General features: G+C 43.1%; 2 protein-coding genes across 15 annotated transcripts in view; both read left to right on the forward strand.

The window, feature by feature from the left end:
• Positions 1-7,430, forward strand: part of dab1a (DAB adaptor protein 1a) — a 92,413-nt gene extending 84,983 nt beyond the window's left edge. For 9 of the 13 annotated variants that reach the window (XM_042005290.1, XM_042005288.1, XM_042005296.1 and 6 more), the window contains 5 exons: positions 50-459; positions 740-935; positions 1,015-1,163; positions 2,385-2,481; positions 5,404-7,430. In XM_042005290.1, coding sequence (XP_041861224.1) covers positions 50-459; positions 740-935; positions 1,015-1,163; positions 2,385-2,465 — 836 coding nt within the window. In that variant the 3' untranslated portion in view covers positions 2,466-2,481; positions 5,404-7,430. The remainder of the gene's footprint in view (positions 1-49; positions 460-739; positions 936-1,014; positions 1,164-2,384; positions 2,482-5,403) is intronic. The other 4 variants (XM_042005291.1, XM_042005297.1, XM_042005300.1 and 1 more) reach the window with 2 other exon arrangements.
• A 1,855-nt stretch (positions 7,431-9,285) lies between these two features.
• Positions 9,286-19,470, forward strand: LOC121652512 (histone-lysine N-methyltransferase 2D). 2 transcript variants are annotated; one of them, XM_042005286.1, is made up of 19 exons: positions 9,286-9,566; positions 10,142-11,346; positions 11,445-11,608; positions 12,366-12,554; positions 12,646-12,955; positions 13,048-13,175; positions 13,514-13,542; positions 13,662-13,696; positions 13,853-14,021; positions 15,882-16,041; positions 16,121-16,244; positions 16,367-16,401; positions 16,475-16,556; positions 16,632-16,666; positions 17,947-18,016; positions 18,103-18,174; positions 18,257-18,276; positions 18,372-18,405; positions 18,778-19,470. In XM_042005286.1, exons 1-19 carry the CDS (start codon positions 9,561-9,563, stop codon positions 18,872-18,874), a joined length of 2,964 nt encoding a protein of 987 aa, XP_041861220.1. In that variant the 5' UTR covers positions 9,286-9,560; the 3' UTR covers positions 18,875-19,470. The 2 variants fall into 2 exon arrangements, with proteins under 2 accessions (XP_041861220.1, XP_041861221.1); XM_042005287.1 differs by having other exon boundaries at positions 9,286-9,439.
• Positions 19,471-20,923: the final 1,453 nt, after the last annotated feature.

The raw sequence follows: 20,923 nt of genomic DNA on the forward strand, positions 1-20,923 counted from the left end.
AATTGTACCAAAAAGATGAAATGACTGACTGCTTTTACTGTGCTACCAGGTTATGTGACGATGGGGGCAGTACCTCCGGGGCACTGGTCCCAGCAGGCGTTTGCTGCTCAGACACCGCTGGCCTTCGGGGTCCAGTCTCCTCTCGGCCCCGTAGCCCAGGTTCTGCCCAGCGGCCAGCCTCTGATCTGGGGCCAGGCCAACATCTTCCCCGCCACCCAGCAGCAGTGGGCAGCCATGGCGGCCGGAGCCTTCCCCCCTACAGCCTACCTCCCTGCCCAGCCGGTGGGCACTCTGCCCGCTGCGATGTTCCAAACCCTCACCCCTGTCACGACTCTGACTCCAGCCGGCGAGAGCCATTCATCTGCTGGAGCCAGCGCCTCGGCCCTCTCCCCATCAGCATCGTCGAGTCCTCAGCACGGGGAGAGGGGAAAGAAAATGGGCAAGGAGATGTTCAAGGTGGGAAGCTGATGAATAAACAGTTATGGGCATCAGAACGCGAGTAAAATGTGGAAAATGGAGATTTTGCTTACCACACTGCAGAGATTGTGTCATCAGAGACCAAAACATGTCTTAGAATATAAACGAAGTGACTCATCTGGAAATTCATGTATTCTAACATTTAAATGAGGAAAGCTCCATCAGAATATTTCAACCTTGTTAACAAGTTAGATCTTTAAAATGTAGGGGGTGTATTTTGAAGAATAATGTAGAAGTGACCTGTGTTTTCACATTTCTGTAGGATTTCCAGCTGGCAAAGCCTCCAGCGATGCCGTCAAAGAAGGCCGATCAGCCCAGCTTAGCAGGAACCACAGAGGCATTCAGCACTTACTTCAGCCGTGTGGGCACGGCCCAGGACACGGACGACTGTGACGACTTTGACATTTCTCAAATGAATCTCACACCGGTCACCTCCACAACACCGTCCACCAACTCCCGTAAGCACTCCATCCATCTATCAATCAAGAATACCATTGAGTGTTTAGCAGTGTGTAATTTACCTGTCCTGCCCTGCAGCACCCACACCAGCTCCTAGGCAGAGTCCTCCATCCAAATCCTCAGCTTCTCATGTCAGCGACCCCCCCACGGATGCCACAGACCCCCCCACAGATGACTCATTTGGAGAAGCAGACGGCAGTCCTAGCCGCAGCGGAGAGGAAGATGCTGTAAGTGTGTGTGCAGAGTGTGTGTGTGTCCTTAATAAGTCCTTCCTTATGCTGCTGTAACCTGCGCAACGTGTTAAGATCTGCTGATAAATAGCCTTTGTAGCCGTGTTGGCGGGCCAGGTAATCATTCTGGCTGATTAGGAGGCTGATGCTGTTATGTCTTTTAGTGTGTGCGCATGTTTGGGTCAGTGCATGTGAAAATGCACACATAAAGTGTGAGTTAGAGGGTGAATGTAAAGAAGAATGTGTACCTGTGTGAATGCATGGTCAACGCAGCGTTAAATTAGCTGCTGGAATTGTCAGAGACATCATTAAGCTGTTATTAATACCAGCCAGGTAGCGTCCATACATCACTACTTCTGTACGGACAGACTTATCTCTGTTGGACAGAGGAGGCACGGTGCCCCAGTTCTTCTTCTTTCAGGGGCAATTAATATTTATTTTAGCTGCAGCACCTTAACCAAAGATAGAAAGTAAGGAATTAAGGAAAACTCACAGAGAGGGCAGACAATCTTTCTTCACCTTTCACAAAAATCTTTGAAGACTCTGTGACCTTCGGAGAAACAAGACTTTTCTATTTATCCTCCCATTTTTCTTCTTTCATGCTTGTTTCTTATTTCTCTTCTGCTCACCATTTCCCAAAGCATGAAACATTACTTTCATGCCTCAAATCCAGCTATTATTGAAGAAAAAACAGAAAAGAAAAGAACTAGAAGACTTTCTCACTGCTGAAAATGTCACCAGACCGGAATAACACACAGAAGCTTTAGACAACCCAGAGAAATGGGCACTGGTGGCGGCGCTGAGTGGGTGCGATGAAAAGGTTACTGAGAAAGGAGGACAGGAAAGATGGTGCAAAGGAGAAACAGCCTCCCACTCTCTGTGGGGTGAGGTGTAAAAAGCGGCAGTGCTTTAAAAAAAGAGACAGAAAAGCAGTGGATCAATGGTGCAAACTCCACTGAGGCTTTCATAATACACCTCTGTAAATGAACGTGTGTGTTTTTGCAATGATGTTTCTGTAAAGAGAGACTCTGTTTTCCTAATTCTCCTTCAGACTGCTGACACATTTACTCTGCTTCCTGTCTGCTCTGGTTTTACAGTCTTTTCCAAACCCTGTAGATTTATTCTTCTCTCTGCTTTTTCCTTTATTTCCTCCTCTTACGCTCCTCTGTGGACTTTTCCCTCTCCACCCCCTTCCTTCCTCTTCCTCTCCCTCTTTAGGCATGTGGTTCTGGGTCGCCCTGCCCCAGTGAGACAGCAGAGCCCAGCCCAGAACAGGCCAGTCCAGAGGCTGGGAGCTAGATAGCAGCAGGGCATGGTAGGTATCTATACCCCCCTTCCTTCACTTTTGCCCCCTTCTCTTTCATCTCTGCATTTATCTGTTTTTCTGGTTGTTTTTTCCCTCATTTTCACTGTTTACCTCAGTTTACCTTTTGTCAGATTCGCTCATACTCAGAACACGACATGCATTTGAGTTGAAATGTTCTTTCACATGTGTGACTGTGGATCAATGACATTGTGCTTTGTTTCATTTTGAGGTGATTGATCATCAGGATCTGCTGGAGTTTTGTGGGTATCTTGTGATTATGAAAGGAGCATGTGTCATGTGTAACTTTTTGAAACAATGTGTGAGGGGTGCTCATCATGCGGGACAACTTTGACCATCCTGCTCTCCTTGTGTCGTGTCTTCACACCCACCTCCATAAATAGCACCCGTCTCACTGCAAAAGTCAATGTGACAGCTAATCAGAAACTGTGCACTTCGATGAGCAGCACGTCTTCTGGGATTTGGGCACGATATGCTGATGTTAGATTTTTAGCTCAGTGTAACTGTGATGCGTGCTGACACTTTATACATTATATATGTTTCTGTTAATATGTGTGTCTTCGTAGAGTGATGGAACTGATAAAGACAAGCTACAATCAGCTGTCATTAGCTGGAGATTTCTGTTATGGACATATCAGCATTTGATATGCTTATTCAATGTAGCTCACACACTCTCTCCGACACACACGCACACACACATAAACACACACTCCAAAGAAGAGAGCCATTTTGATCCCTGCCTCCCAACCCGGTGTCCTCACCCACACAGTTCTCGACTGTGCCTCCTTAATGATAGCTGCTGGCGCTCACACAGGGACAAATATAATGGTTTTGTTTTCATCAGCTAATACTTGGGTGCCAAGATTAATGACTACCCAGTTTTAATTGGCATTAATTAAAACCCAAGAAGCCCTGAAGTGCCTCCCCACTCCAGGAGAAGAGGAGGGATGACTGAGCGGCCTCCCTCTCCTGTTGGCCCACGTCCTTGTATTGAGACGGTCTGAAAGCTGCGGAGCAGCAGGTGGATGTGGAGTACCAAGCAGTGAATCTGGCTGGAACCTGTTATGGCCCAAAGCTCAGAGTCCTTACTCTAGTAGGTGGACTGCTTTAGTGCAGGTCCAATGGCACCGCTCCCATATGGCGTTTACTTGCTCAATCAAATCGACTTTACACATCTTCCCAAACACACACACCTGTGCAGGAGGACCAGTTTTTTCCCCAGACAAGCACACCTGTGATTGATACTGTCGCCACCTGTGCTCATATTGGAGCCAAAAAATCTGTGTGTGGTTGTTGTGTGTGCTTCTGGCCCTGGCCGCCTGTCCCCCCCCCCCCCCGCCCTGCTCCGACAGACATGTGTTCAGGCTAGTGGGAGTGTAAGTGTTTTTTTTCAAGGGTGATCTCATCATGTCCAGCGAACGCTCCCGAGTCTCAGCTGTGAAATGGGCAACTTCAACGGTTCGCTGAGCAATCTCACACCCCCACCCTGCCCTGAGCCCTCACCATACACACACATGTGTACACACATGGACATAAATATCCACACACACACCAGGCAGACCAGATTCTTTGGTGCCACGCTAGCACATCACTCATACCTACACTGAGGCGGCTCTCCTCTCTCTCTATCAGGTTGATGGAGCTGAAGCGTCCTCGCCTGGCAGCGCCGGCAGGTTGATGCGGGGTGACACTGCCGGGCTGCGGCTCTGGTGTGCTCGCTGTCACTGCTTGTCTCAGCCTCTTTGTCACCTCTCTCAGGGCTGCCGGCAGCTAATTTCTGCTGACTGTCTGGCCTTGGCCGGCTCTACATTTACAACTTTGTAAGCCAGAGCCCAAAGCACCCTTCCCCCCCACCCCCCCACCCCCCTCCAGCATTAAACCACCAGTCACTCTGTAGATGAGACGATGAGACCTATGGTAGATCACGCAACTAGTGAGGTATAAGTTGGATTTTGAAGGGGATTTTCAAATGAGCCACCATTTGTCATGACCCAGCTGCAGAATGGATAAGAGACTGGATTTTTTAACCACTAACAAGTCACCAACTCTGAACATTAGCAGCAAAAGCGCTGCAATTAAATGTTATTTATATTAGTATGCAGTTCATTACTTCATCCATAAAATACAAAAAAATAGATTTCCCAGAGCACAAAGTAACTAATCGAAATGGATTTTTTTTGCATCTAGCATTTCTCACCTCAGTAGAAATTCCTTTCATGTCGGCTCATCAGGTTTCATCAGATAAGATGAGTATCCTGTACTACCACCTCATTGTTGAGCTACAGTTGAACCCCAAACTCTTAAACACTGAGTGGTGGAAATCTTCTCCAACATAATAGGCCAGCTTCCAATCAAGTTGTCTGCGTGTGAGATTGAGCGGCCGGCTGTAATTATGCGTACGGTAATAACGGCCCCTTTGAGCGAGTGCAGCGAGCTCACCCCTCTGACTGCAGGGTGTTCCATCATTTGCTGTTGTCTTCCAGCTCAGTTGGGGAGAAACTCAGACATGATGACTCATAACTGGTCTTTAAAGGCGCTAGTTTATACCTCTGATTCATTCTGATCCTGGAGGGAGTCTAGAGGGAGAGAGCATGCATGTGCATGCACAATGACACACACAAGCAGCTCACACACGTTTACAAAGGTTTTGAGAGGGAAGGATAACTTGACCGGACGTTGCTTTAGAGCAATGTGCTACTGCCATCTGGTGGCGGTTTTAGGTATGAGACCCAACCGACCACTGCAGCTTCGGGGCTTGTGTGTGTTGCTGATATTTGTTCAGCTAAAAGAATGAATCATGAAATCGGCTTTGTTTTGGTAGCATTCAGATAATCCACCAAAGCCATATTTAAAACACACAGCCAGGCTTTAACGAGGAGAAGTATGTTTGATGTTTTTCTCTCTCATTGACAGAAGGGGAAGGACCCTCTCTACGCCCAGATCAACAAAGGGAAGAAATAAAGAGAGTCACAAGAAGACAGACCAGACCAGCACCGAGAGAACAGGAGGAGAACCCTTTACCTCTGAGAGTGTGTTAGTGTGTGTGTCTGCGTGTGTGTGTGTGCATGTCTGGCACATCCGTGCCTGCCAAGCCCTTCCTCTTCTCTTTCTGCTAACAACCTCCCAGGAGGAGCCTCAATGCTCCCACAGACCTCCTCCTCCTCCTCTCTGCAGTCTTTCCTCCTCCTGAGAGGAGAGAGCCCTCTCGGTCATTCACTCCAGCTAGGAGGGATATCAATCACTGAGACAGATCCTGCTCTCCATCCACTGCGCTGTCTTCTCCTCTCTTCTCTTCTCCCTGTGGCGACTCACACCCAGCCTTACAGACATAACCTGCTCCTTTTCCTCCTTCCCTCCTTCCTCCTTTGCTCTCACAGTCTTTCCTCTGCCTCCCGTGTCTGGCCAGAAACTCTGCTGCCAAGAAGGGGACTGAGTCAAGCAGTGCCTCCCTGTCTCCAACACACACACACAACCACACACACACACTCATCGTTTTAATGGACAGAATCTGCATCTGTAGCGAGGAGATCCCACAGGAGGAGCTAAACTCTAACTGGGCCTATTAGAGACGGCCCATTATCAGGATCACTGCTTCTGATTGGTCGGCTCATTCAGGCTTTTTCTCCCCCACGCTTGTGAGTGTCTGCTGGATCACTATGCAGAAACAGACTCTCTGGGAGCTGCTCACACACCAACAAAAAACATACTTTTTGCACACACACACACAGCTATGCCCCACCCTACGTACCCTGCATCCACACAGTAATTTGCCAAACGTCTACTTGCAGACACACTCGCACAGAGGCCAGAGGACCAGACACGCCGAGGAACGGACCCTGAGAGGGAAGTGTTGCAAATTAAACAGATTCTGTGATTGAACTGTTCATTCTCTATAGCTTTTGTATAATAATGATTTAAAAAAAAAAGGAAAAAAAAGATCAAACTGAAAAAAAAAAATTTTAATTTTTATTTTATAAGTCAATCAAGCCGCTGGGGTCAGCTCTACAGGAAATATAGAGTCAACATGGCTTTAAGGCATCTGATCGTTGGTTTGCCAAACTCATTTTGTAAATAATGATAACAACAACCATTCTGTCCACTGGACTTCTGTGCCATAGAATAGGAAGGCTTCAGTTATGCAAATTCTTAACATTAATCCAAGCAATACCAGCATTTCTTTTCTTTTTCCATGTTTCGCTTCTCCTTGTTTGCATGGATATGGGTCTTTTTTTAATCACAGCTTAACGTACTAACTCCCATCTCCTACAATAAACCATGCACTAGACCCCTCTTTGTCTTCTTGAGCCCCTCAAATATTATTTTTAGCCAGAGAAGAGAAAAAACAGCCTCCATGGCTGATGTCACCCGATTCCTGTGTGCCACAGCAGAAAGATCATTTTTATGTTACAGGCAGCAGACACGGTCTCACTCGCTGTAGCCAGGACTCCACTTTCCTCCATCCCATCCAACCCAAAACCACTCCTTAAGATAACAGTGATGCTCTGTCCGTTTGTCTGCCTGTTGGTCAGGTGCCAAAACTCCTGCCGTCCGAGTACAGACTGCAGTATCCTCTGCTACAGCTATATTAACTGTGATGCCAGTGACTCCCTATTTTATGGCCAGAGTCCCTCATATCACTCGAAAACTCTTTTGGACTTACAATGTTGATTAACGTAAAAACTTTGACAACTAGAAGACAAGCAAAGAAGTTGAATAAAAAGGGAAACGTTGCTGTTTAAGTACATAACATTTCTAGACCTGTTTTAACTTTACCTCAGCTAACAGTTTCTTAATGTAAATCGACATATTATTTTTATCTTTATGAATATGACATTCTACAGTGGGTTTTTAGATGATTTTTTTCTTTTGGTTCTATCTTGATTTACGTATTCCACCATGTAATACCTGTTACAAATAAACACACCCCAAATGATTAATAATCTGTTTTATGCATCTGTCTTTGTGTGTGTGTGTGTGTGGGGGGGGGGGGGGGGGGGGGGGGGGGGGGGGGGGGGGGGGGGGTTAACAGAGAGTGAGACTAATGGTGTGTGCCTATAGCAGAGGTGACCCTTCCCAGTTAGTGTAAAGCAAGTGCCACAGTATTATGTTATTATTTAACAATGTTTTAAATACCTGTCACATTCAGCTGCACAGGCAGCCTCTAATTGAGGCTGTCATATGTTTTATTAGCCAGCTACGCAAAATGAGGACTCCAGCATTCTTTGCAGGAAACAGGAAAGACATTCCCTGTTACACACAACAGATTTTTAAAAATGTTCTCATCCATCCATCTTTCCATGCAGATGGTTTCAGTTTGACTCGTCTGTTGTTGCTTGAATCGTTACATTTGTCAGCTAATGTCATTCAAAAACAGCCTCTAAGTCACTCTTCGTATAATCTACTAAATTCATTGTTGGCACTTTTCTTTGGGACTGTTTCTTCTGTGAAAGTTGTCAACAGTGAGAACTGTAAAATGTCCAGGAGAAGCTGCAGACTGTGGAGTGACAGATAGTTTAATGTTTTCTTTAGGACTGTGAGCTCTGTCACTTAAACTAACTTTACTTATGTTTCACTGTCCCAGCACCAGATTTCAGATCGATGCCCACTAGTTATAGTATCTGGTAAAAATCTGTAGGTTTGGTCAGTTTAGCCCAAAAAGTAAGTAAATTTGTGTTTGGTGGATTAATTCTTTGTTGTAACTATGCTTCTTAGCAATAAATCCTATGTGGTAGGAAGCCTGATTATTTCCCTTTTAAAAGAAGCCACATTAGGAAATAAAAATGCATTTGTGGGATGAGAAAACAGGTTTAGAATATGGCATTTAAAACTTGCCTAATCTTGTCTGGCATGACTGCGCATGACCTCAACCTCACTGAACACTCATGGGATCAGCTTGGGTGGAGTGTTGGTGCCAGGGCGACCAAAACTGGCTGACTTGGGATGAGTGCTGGTGGGATCCCATCTCACATCAGTGTGGGACCAAGCTGGGGACCAGCCCCAGGAGGAGGCTGTGTATGGCTCTTCCACATGCTACTGATGCCCCTGTTTGTTAAATGAATGAATATTTTCTTTAGATTTTAATTGCCAAACCTTACAAATGACACCAAACAAAAGTCAGAGGCAGAATAAACTGTTTGGCACTGAAGACATGATTTGGCAAGTTTTTACAACCCACATGGTAAACTCTGCTGCTCACCCCACAAATGCTTTTTTTTTTAATAAGCAGGCTTTCCAACCATATAAGATTTCTTCCAATAAACATAGATTTCTGTAGTTTTTGTGCTTAGTTTAGTTTGGGAGGTAGAATTTAATCAGTCAAGTAAAGAAGGTGCAGTTCTCTAACAGACTTAGAGAGAGGAGCATCTGAGCCAGAGTCTCTGTCATTCCTGTCAGTGCAAACTCAGTTTAGCTGTGTAATAAAGTCTGCAGAAAGTGATGTATTTGTGTCATATTATAAATGCCTTGTTAAGTACTTCTCTATTCTAACACCTGGAATGTTGGCCGACCTCGTTTCTGTCTTTTCTCTCTGTTCATCTTAAAGATGATTATTTACAGATTATCTACTCGAACCAGTGGGCTGAGTTTTAAAGAACGATTTTTATTCTAACAGAAATATTAAAATAAAGACAATTAAAGGAAGACTGACATTTCTAATGAGAACAACAAGGTTTCATGTGAGTGACTCAGCGCGCACACGCAGTGCCAGCCGGGCGACATTCTTGGGAAACAGGAGGGGAAAAAAATTCAAGGGCTGTTGAGAGTCACCGTGTGGTGTTAAACACACAACTGGAGCCGGACCAGTCTGACGAGCCGGACTGTATCATTTGTAACAGGTGACAGCGAGTTTTCCAGCTCGCATTCATTTCTCCACTGAAACCACCTCCTGCGCGTATGGCACGCACACTTCTCCCGATCAGAGGAAAAACACGCTCCGCGCTGGAAATCTGAAGTAAAGTTTTGTTTTTATTCATGGTGAATTTTCATCTTTTAGCTCAGAATGAGTGGCTGAAGAAAAGTTTATACAGTTCATAAAAGAGGCTTTTGTCTAATCGGTGGATCTGAAATTCGTCATGGAGGTATGTTGACTTCTAATAAATAAATCATCAATCCATACGTTTTATATTATGGCATTGAGTGTTGGATAAGCACGTATGGTTTTGTTTCATTATTTTTCCATTTGTACTCCACATAAATTAATCTAGACTGTATTAACTTAAGCTATAAACTTGTTGAACAAGTACACATGTGAGACAAATTTGAGGCTCTGAAAATTTCATCTGGACAAGACAGATTACATCAATTCAGGTCTGTCAGCTTCATTAATCTGGAAATATTTAATAATTGATAACATGATTTCGGGGCTGGGAGGCCTTTAAGGTAGATTACATGTAATTTAAGGTTACATTTTTAACAGATCTCAAAATGAATTCTCTGGATTTTTTTTTCATTACTTTTTAAAACTTTTTAAAAGTCAAGTTAAAATGTGAAGACTTATGAGACTCAGGGGATCTTTAGGGGCATTATAGTTGTGTTGTATTACCTCATTAGAGTTCAGTCACATGCCTGAAAGGAAGTGAATTCATTAAGTGACAGTTTGTGTGTGTGTCTGACTCATTTTGTACCTGACACCACTACATTTTGTTATATTCAGCAGGAGGACACATTGGACTTTAAGGCCCTAAGGGCCAAGTTCCAGGAGGAAGAACTGGTCCTGAGGCAACCCAGGATTAAACCTGCTCTCCCAGAGAAACCAAAGGTTGTCCCTCCTCCCCAGAGTCCCCCACATTACCTCCCTGCAGGAGCACGCCCCTCCCTTCTCACCTCCATTAACCAGTCTTTGGAGGGAAAGACGATGAGTGCCCCCAGAGTGGTCTTTAAGGATGACAAGAACGAGAGCAAAAAGCCTCTCATCAAAACCAACACAAAGAGTAAAGAAAAGAACGAAGTGAAGGAAGGTAAAGACAAGACAGGGAAAGGAAGTGAGGAGAAGCTTAATGAGGGTCTACCAGATAAGAAGGAGAAGAAGGAGAATGGAAAGGATAAGAAACTTTCATTCTTTGGAGGGCAGAAGGAGACTACAGCAGAGCTGGTGCCGGCCACACCTCCACCTAAAGCCACAACACAGAAGAAGAAGAAGGGTTTGCTTGGTTTCAAAAAGTCCTCAAAGTCAGAATCAGTGATGATCCCAGCTGATCTGATCCTAGATGCCCCTAGCATGGACGACTCTGGACCTGCTCCACTAATCCCAGTGCCTTCTGATGTTGACACACCACTAGAGTCTGAGATCTTCCCACCAGAAACCCTCCCACCAAACAACCTGCCCTTATCTTCATTCAGTGCTATAGTGGAAACTAGTCTGATCTCCCCTATTCCTGAACTACCTGAATTATCTCCACCACCTTTTCTTATTCCTGAAATCCCAGCTCTCCAAGTCTCAACCCCACAGAACAAAATGCCACAGGGAGAAATCCCAGTTGTGACAGAAAATCCTGCTTTGCCTGTTTCCAGACCAGCCAGCCAAAATGAAGTCATCCCCATTCCACCCAGTATTACTCCATCCCCTCCACCCAGTTCTGCCATCTCAGATCCTCCTCCAGCAGCCTCTTCTCCGTCTCCTTCCTCTCTTGAGCCTGAGGTTGCAGCTGAGGCTGTCATAGAAGTTGCAGATGAGAAGCCTCCCTCTCCACCCATGGACCCTCCAGCTATACCTCCATCTCCCACAGCTGAGCGTCCAATCTCTGCCCTGTCTGCCCTGTCTGCCCTGGAGAGGGCGGAAGACATGAGTGCTGGAAAAAGGACGCCTCCGGCCGATAATAGGATTTTAAGTGCTCTGGAGAAAGCACGCAGGAAGGCCAGGTAAACAACAAAAACAGTTTATAACATAAATCAAGTTTTTTTTTACTAGTTATGATATGCTAATGAATATTAACCTGGAATTCCTTATCTATTCTCAGCCCATTGTCAAACTCCACCCAGTCCTCCCCTGTGCCCCCTCCACCTGAAGATCTCCCCCCATCTCAGAGTTCCGCCCATGCTCTCCCAGAGCTCCCACCTATTGATTATGAAGCAGGGTACGCCCTCCCACAGAAACCAGCACAAGTTAACGGTATCAACCACCGTAAGTCTCAGTCAGTCTCTTTTCGTCTTCTTCTTCTCTGTTTCTTATTCTTTTTTTTGTGAATTTTCCCATCTAATTCACCTCAACATGAAATGCAGAAGAACACATATCACCAGGACATGAGGTACACACTGGAGAGCTGAGAAATGTTGTTTGGAGGTGTAACGTTTCAGGTATACAGAGAATCTGGTGTAGTAGGGTTTGCACCTCATATTGTCCTCAGGTGTTGGTGTGAAGGAGCAGCTGTGAAGGTAAACAGCAATCCTGACATTCTTCCTTAGTGCCAGAAACAACTGAGCAGGGCAGAGCTGCAGAGGTATGACAGCTATGATGGAGCAGAGGTGACACAGAGTAATAATATGTTTAGAAAGACTTTGGTTGCTAAAATAAACCAGTTACCAGCAGGTGTTTATGTAGACCATTGACTGTTTCATAGTTTCCTCTTACCTGAAAAGTACATATAAGAATTAGTCACACTTTAAAAGGAAGTTTAAATGAAATATCTTAGATGAAAAATGATTAAAGGTATCTTTCTAAAATGAATGCTTGGCTGCTTCTTTAAAGGAAAGTTGGTTGCAAAACCTTAAAAAGTGCAGACACAGTACAAGGAAGAGATTTAAATAAAGAAAACATCTTCCACTGTGTGTGTTTGTCTGGTTTGGTTTCCTCACAAGTCAGATCCTTCCACCTCTCTGCCTCCAGGTGTTTTCATGCTGCTGTCTAGAAAGCAGTTAAACTGAGCATGTCTCATTTTCAGGACAAGCCTCTCCAGTGTTAGAGGGCATCACTGAGGAGGGGACTGATGGTATTCCAGAGCTGCTGGTCATTCCCCCTCCTCCACCCAGAAGGGCCCTTCCAGATCTGGAGTCCCCAGATCCTGTTCCAGTGGAACCACACACATATCCCTCACCAAGTTTATTTTTTCCTCCTCCTCCTCTATTTGAAGGTAATTTGCGGCCGCTGCTGTCACTCTGAAATCATAGAAACAACGCTTGGATTGTATCGTGTTTTTATATTCCATTGCTCTTCATCTGCAGTAGCACCTGCTTCACCCGAGTTTTCAGAGGCCGACATCTCAGACATGCCAGCGTTTGATGATGAGGCTTCAGATGCTTACTCTCCGGAGCTGCTGACATCAGAGTGGAGGAACGAGGAGTACACAGCTGAGGACGAACTGGATGGACAGCTTCCAGACGAACAGAACTTACCTGAGTGTTACAGCAATGGAATAATTGATTCAGGAAATGAGATCCACTCAGGACCAGCATATGAAGGCGAATACCAAGATGATCTAGATCAAACAGACTCTTCCCTCCAGATCACCCAAGACTCGCCACTAGTGGAGGGGTAAGACATTTCACCTTCTTTACTCTGAAACACTTGTTCTTGTCTGAGACATTGGTTTTATTTGCTGCTTCTTAAACCTTTGTGTCATGTAGGGCTCAAGCAGAAAACCGTAACAGTGTCATCATAAGCACAGATGATGTGTATGAGGAAATCTCCCCATCTTCCAGCAAGAAGAAGGGAAAGAACAATAGTAGCAAGAATCGCAAAGGAACACCAAAGAGTAAGGACTGATATTAGGAGTCATACTGGGAAAAGAGAAACCATATGTAAACTAAAGTAACATTATTAAAAGTCATCAGAGTCTTTCAGGGGTGAAGAGATGGAGGGTTTAAACCAGTTCTTCTTTCAGACATGATGCTGGCAACAGATTAAAAATAGCACATCTTTTTTTTACATAAAAACAAGCAAAAATATTTTCTAGTTTCACTTAATGTCTGTCATGTTTTCAGCTGAAAATAACAGCTTTAAATGAGTTGCACATCTGTTTTAATAATATATATTTCACACAGCACTCAACTTGGAAATGCCTTGTATAACTATAAATAACTGTGTTTACAGATCCGTATGATGAGGCTACACCAGAAACGGTAAGCAGCTTTATGAGACTTCTCACCCCTTTTAAATCGCAAACTTTCTTTTTCTCATCACAACTAAACCACTTTTATTAAAACTGACTGAAATTCCAATGATTTGTTGTTATTTCCAGGTTAAAGAGAAAACTAAGACGGGGAGGTTTGGCAAGTAAGGCCTTCTTTTTGGACCACTTCTCTTTTTTTTCAGTCACCCAGAGAGAGTTTGGTTTGTTTTTGTTTCCCTGACACTCCCCTGCTGGTTAACCATGCTGCAAGAAGCCTCCTTCAATCAAGACTAAGGTTTCTATCAATCTCTTTTCCACAGGAGTGATAAGAAAGCTGCTGCAGAGGGACCGGATGAGAAAGAGCTAAAAAAGAAAGAGAAGCAGCGGCTGGAAAAGGAGAAGAAGGAGTTAAAGGAGAAGCAAGAGCGGGAGAAGAAAGAGCAGAAGGAGAGAGAAAAGAAGGAGACCGCCCTGAAGAAAAAATTCAAAGTGAGTGTTATTTTGACAGGAGCAGGCATGGAGGGTGATGGAGCAGCGGAGGAGGGTGGGGTATATGTCTGTGCATATAAACCTGTCTGGATTCATTCCTCATGCCGGAAGAGCTGAGCTGAAGCAGCATGTGCAAACCGAATCCATGTCAACATTTAAATCATTGTTTGCCGTATATCTGACAGAAGATCTATGAACTTCGCACTCAGCTTTCTTTTTGTTATGATATTTTTTGTCAGGCTGAGAAAAAGAAAGATAAGATAGTTTATATGTTAGTTAAAAGACCTACAATTTTAGTGGTTTAAGCCACACTGCTACAAACATGGAGTTGATCTCATGACAAGCCAAAAAACACGAATCAGTCTGTATTTTTCGCTTCAGATTTGGCGCGTCGTTGTCATTTATCTCTGTTTTGTTTGTCTGGTCCACATCACCCACAATATGTCCTCAGCTCTCACTTCACCATCTACCAGCACTTTACAATGTGAATGTTTAATTCTGTCATTATTAATGAAACCTGGTCCAATCGCTGCAACTCTGTTGCTTTATATGATAAAATGACTTTGTTCTTCAGTCAATCTTTAGTTTACATTTTTAATAATTCATAGCATCAACACACCTTGTTTTATCAATTTTTCACCTTTTGATCCAGTTTGTGTAAAAATGAAGCAGCTCGGTGATGTGGGAGAAATGTTCCAATGTTTTTGTGTTTCAGTTAAAAGACGTTCAGCAGCATCTGGAGACGACATTATACAAGACAGCAAAATTATAAAGATGTAGATCTGTCGCATATCAGTACTACCTGTAAAAAAAAAAGTTAAATAAATCTGTATACACCTCAATCCACCCAAATCTTCCAAACAAAGCAGGATGTGATGAGGACGATAGAGGGTGAAATCTGATGCTTCCATCCAGACCGCCTGCTGCATGCAGTGCTGGCAGCTCATCTGTTAGTTCTATAAATATTATAAAACCTTTTCCATCGTTTCCACTCAGTTAAAAACTCCAGGTCCTGCTTGCACCTCCTGCTCTGATTGTTCTGCTGTTTGTCCTCAATGTCAATACTGACTCTTCCAACAACTCCACAAGGCCGTCTAAACACACTTTCATAACTCTCTCCTGTTTCATGCTGTACTGCTTTTGAGCTGTTTCCAAATCATTTAATACCATCTGACAAGCAGAGTTGGATTATTATAACCAGTGCTAAAATCTACAAGAAGGTAAAGATCAACTGAAAGGATCTGGAGGAAAGACAAGCTGTTTAAACCTGCCAAGCCTGCAAATTCCCCCAAAATGTTGATCTTGGTTTGAAGATTTTTCACTTGTGTTTTAAAAAACAGGATTCTCTGTAAGTCTTTCCAGATATGTAACACAGTGGACTTGTATGAGTTTAACCTGTCTAAACATCTCCAGTTTCACTGCTAGATGGTTCAGCCTCCTCTTTGAAGAAACCCAACAACTCTTTTAGTTATTTTAAGGTCATCTTCAAATGATAATTTCTGATTAAAAAAATAAGGATGCCAGAAATATTCATCCTCTACGGTGCTTAAATTAAGTCAGACTATCTTGAAAAGCTGGTTGCTCCTAATGTATTTATGGCAGATGAAAATAGGTCTCACAGCAGTGAAGCATGTCTGCGATAGATGTTGTGCTTATCAAGACTCCTTCAACCTCGGCTGACTTACAGTGTTAAATTTTCTGAAATCTTAGTACTCTCCTTTCTGACTGGGATGGTTTTAAGTGGACAGAGTTGTTCAACCTTTTCAGAAAACATAATACTGACAGCTAGAAACCTTTTTAGATCTGGTCTTGAGGAAAAGAAGATAGAGCGAAAGGATAACCTGTTGCTGTTTGCATTAGCTCACAGGACAGGAGGACGCCATGTACCAGGCAACAGTCACTGTAACGACAAAGGGCCGTAAGGACGATTTGCCCGTCAAAACCGGAGACGTCATCAGCATCATTCGGACAACCAACTGTCCCAAAGGGAAGTGGCTGGCCAGGGACAGCAGCAACAACTGTGAGTCCAACACTTCTGCCATCGTTCTCAGAGTGTTCAGATGGAAGGTGTCTGAGGGAAAATGTTGCATGTGCTCCAGATGGGTATATCGCTGTGGATCATGTGGAGCTGGACATCAAGGAGATGCTGGAGGTGGGGAAGAAAGCCGTCCGCAAGAGCAGCAGCAACTTTATAGAGGCGGATGTTGCCAGCACGGGGAGCAGGTATGGCATCCCAACAGGAAACACGACACGCAAAGAGCAATGAAATGACTCATACAAGTTTCCAGTCATCGCTTGCGCCTGATAAGGGATGACTTTCAGATGTTTTGTCTTTTTTTCCCCAGAGCTTCAAACCATTTTCCTCAATCAGCAGAAAGCTGTAAGTATTTCTAGCTCTTGATTACAGGGCTTTAAAGGATGCAGCAGCAGTTTGATATTGTTGTTGTTTTCAGTCACAGATGACAGTGAGGAGTGGACCTGTGATGATGATGAACCGCTCTCTGCCCCTCAAACTACAGACCCATTCCCACCATCGTGAGTAACTGTCAGCCTGACAATCAGATTTCATTTTATTGTAATTAATGTCACAATTTGTTTTTTTCTCTGCAGGAGTCACACCAGGACTCTCTCCATGCCAGATATGGGTAAGACATCCTCACGCAGACAGTGTTTCATGTCAAAGCAACTCCACATCTGTTACTTTAAGGCAGGTTTTCCTTACAAATTGCCCAGGAAGTGTTTAACAAAGAAAGATGCTTCATGAGGTTATCCAGATGAGGTTGTCATTTCTAACTAAATATGAATGAATTCAGCTCTGCAGACTTTTAAAGGTGGAGATGCAGAATTGTTTGGTTTTGGTTTTGCTTTGCATTGATTATCAAAGCATCAAGACTGGAAGAATTCCACAATAGTTTTATGGAAAATCTGTATAGAATTCACATTTTCCACTAAAGCTGTGCCTCCTGAGGCAAAGGTCAGATTTTCCTGTTGTGGAAAAAGTTTTCCATCATCAGCTAATAGAAACAAAACTAGATTTAGGTAATTAAACAGAGGAGTATGAAGGACTGTCTTGTATTTAGTGACCAGTCATTACAATAAAGTGAATGAACTGCTACTGTGGGCACAAAAAATACAATTCTGTCATTCTGATTAATTTGTCTGCTCATTTTAGTAAATATGTTTTCATATTTTTGTTTATTTGTGTACTTCAGATATTTATTCACCACAACAGACCAGACTTAGACACTCAAAAGGAAGAATGTCTCATTTAAACAACAGGATTTACTAAATTTGAGCAAAAATGGCTTTCTGACATACCGATCATATATTATTTTGTCATTTCCTTTTGCCATAAAACTTTGCCTCCAATGTGAACAAATGAACTGATAAAAGAATTGAGCTAATTATAAAACGACCACAAACTAATGCAAGCACATGGTTCAGTTGAATATTGTCTGAATGCAACAAGTTTTCTAGTGCACAGTACATTAAAACGTGGCCCGAACAGTTAATTTCTGTCTGTCTCTTTACACTTCCGGGCTCAGTAAAATGTCAGATATTGCTATAATAGTCTGGGATTGATGATAGAAGCATCAAAAAAGTCAGTAAATATAGTTTATTTGTCTGAATTAGCTTTGTTTTAAGTGTGACAGCTGCTAGTGTTGCATTTGAAAAGTCAACTTAATGATATTCAAAGTGACTAAAATCTGAATATTTTACAGCTTTAAACTTGTTTGAATGAGTTCTCCGCTTTGCATATTTCATAAGCTGAAACATCTTTGTGGGTTGTTGGATAAACAGGTTGTCTGAGGCTCTTAACCATTAAATGTGAAGATAAGATCCAGGTTTTTAACCTGAGAAAAGAAACTATGTTTTTTTGGTATGTTGATTAAAAATTGTCTTTAAAATGTTTTTTTTTTCATAGGAAACAAAGACCTTCCCATAAACCACCAGCACAGTCACAGTGACATGGCCACCAATGGCTCCCAAGTCCAGTGAGTTCACATGTTTTAATCCAATCACACACTTACACCCACAGTGAGGATATGAGGGAAAAAACATGTTTGCATCTTTACATTAGGGTGAGACATGAAGCACTTCAGAAGCTGGCGACATTTTTCCATTCCCCACCACCTGAGGAGCTACCTGCAAGGTAGGTACATCTACATGTCTGTGTTGTACACACACAAACACACGCAGATTTCTGATGAATACCTGTCCTTTGTGTTTGACAGCTGCATCGAAGCAGAGACGAGTAAGTGAAGTCTGAACAATCGCATTTACAAAAACAAGGTTGTGTTTAAATCACTTAAAACTTTCATTTGAAAAAAAATTGTTTTTCCAATGCAGGTCCAAAGCCTGTAGCAGAGGAAGTAGTTGAAGGGTAAGTACAGAAAAACTCACACACACTCCTGCACACACACAAAAATGTTGAGCATGTTGCCCAACCTGTAGACAGACAGGTTTCTTTCCTTTTTGCCTGGAATGGGTCTCTGAGCATGAAAGAATGAATGCTTTATTTATGTGTTAGAGAGAAAATGAGATGGACAGGAAATCCACTCCTCTCCTTCCAGGACAAGTCAAGCTGGCTCATGTCCTTATACGACAATGAGACATTGTCACTCTAATGCTCTTCAACCCACATCAACAGTGTCATAGTCATGATAAGATGGCAACATCTGCATTTTCAGTTTTTGGAAAGTCTGGGCTGGTGCAGGAGGACTGAGTCACCCTCCAATCTTTGTTTTTCCCGCAGGTCTGAGGATTGTTCAACACAGGAAGTTGTGGATTTTGATCCCTCAGAAATTATTTTACCTCCTCCTGACCTGTACGCTGACATAGCAGTGGAGTGATGACCATAAGAAGAAATCAGCTGGACTCTTCACTGTCCGTCTCTGTCCTGTTTGTGTCTTAGTTTCTAAGAGTCAAGCAAAAAAACCCAAAAAAAAACAACAAAAAAAATCACCCAGGTCCTCACATGGTCCGGTCCAGCCACCTGATACTCTCGACTTTGACCTTATTTTACCCGATAACTGCAAGGGCGACTTATGGATCAGAATGATGACGAGCAATGAGTGAGACATCATCTAAAAGACTAGAAATCTTTCTTCTGCTCCTTGAAGCTGTCAGCGTGAAGCTTGTGAGAAACAGCCAGACTGTTGATGCTGAAGCTGGAGGATCCCGCAACTTCCTCCAACGCCAGAAATGTAAAATTACGTCTAACGTGGTGGAAACAAGAGAATGATGATGGAAGCAGAGCAGTAGAATCTTCTCAAACTGCAGAGTTCTTCCTGAGGAAACAACAGAAACAGGAAGAAACCTAAATCCTAAATCCAGTGATTTGTCAGGTTGCTCCGGATCAACCAGAAATCCTGAAAAAAAAAACTAAATGTTTTAACTACAACTTCAAACTGAAGATCAGTTGTGTTCCTACAAATGTATAGATTTTTCAGCAAGGGACGTAACAGTGAAAATATGAATAAACTGACACATGATCATGGCGTTTGGCTCACCTGCTGGAACAGCTGGCCTGAGTGCAGAGGCTGCAGCTGGCCCGGGTGTGCTGCATGGTCCCTTTTCCTATAAGGTTACTGCTTAATAAAGGCTACTAGAGCCACATCTTGAGCTTGTGCACATTAATAATTAAAAAATGCACCATCTGAGTGCCATACATAATGTATTTTCTACTCTGGGTTTCTTTGCATGGTCATCCAGAGACTACCTTAACCAGTAACTGGAGTATGGTCACTTTTATTTTCAAGTGTTTGCATTACTTTTTTATTTTAAATACATGAACAGCATTTTTTTTTTTTACTTTTTTATTCTGGCTTCATCATTTTTGCAGAAGAGTGTGCAACTGCATGTATTTAAATGAGCTTTAACTTTAGGTTATCTTTCATCACGTACAAATAAGCGACATGAAGTGTAATGTCAAGTATCTTAATTCTGAGTCCTGCATTTGCTCATAGTTCCATCTTCAGGTGGAGAATCATCCATGGGCTTTATTTTCTTTGGTTTTAAGAGTCCAGCAGGTGTCACTATTACATGCCTTCAACTCTGAAATGTTTATGTAAACTGATGAATGATATTCCAGCTGTATATGTGATAACCTGTGTGCAAGTGTGTAAAAACTCCAAAGACAGAGAGAAATGTTGATGTTTTATACTTCTTTATTTTTTTTTTCAATAAATACTCATTAAAGTGCAAATCATAACAGCAATATCATGCAGTGCATAACAAGAGAAATCCAAACCCCATCCAGAGAGACAGAGATTCACGGCTCAAACACACACACATAAACATACTTTTGAGGACGTTCACATTGACCAGTGTGCATCCAAACAGATATCACACACATGACATAGACTGGGGTGTTTTAAGGTCACGCTAATCATAAGAACCCCATTATAGCTGACCAGAGAGCAGAGCTTCGCTGTGGAAAAAAAATCACTTTGGTACGACAGAAAATCTGTATTTCATCAGGCCTGCTGGGATGTCGATGAGCTATAAACACAGATTAGAGTTTACAGGACAAACATGCCACAGGAGATTGTTTAGAGCTGTAATAGCAGTACTAGACCTGACGGTAAACACTGGTTATATCAGAGGAGTTTTTAAGTCTGACCCACGACTCCTGCAGGACAGAGAACACACTGATTCAAGCTGTGTGTTGTTTGGGACAGTAGGTACCAGGGATGGCTGCATAAAGGGCAGGATATGATCCTGATGTGAACAAAGGTGATCCAGTACACAGAGGGTAAGTCACTGGGGACAGTAAGGATGTAATAAACAATGCTTTTTATAGTTTAGTGTTTACAAAGGTGTGTGTTGCAGCAGGGAAGGCAGTGGTTTCAGAACCGAGAAACCTCACAGGTGTAAAAACATCATACATGTAATAAAGG

This window comes from Melanotaenia boesemani, chromosome 14, assembly GCF_017639745.1.
Source record: "Melanotaenia boesemani isolate fMelBoe1 chromosome 14, fMelBoe1.pri, whole genome shotgun sequence".
NCBI lineage: Eukaryota > Metazoa > Chordata > Actinopteri > Atheriniformes > Melanotaeniidae > Melanotaenia > Melanotaenia boesemani.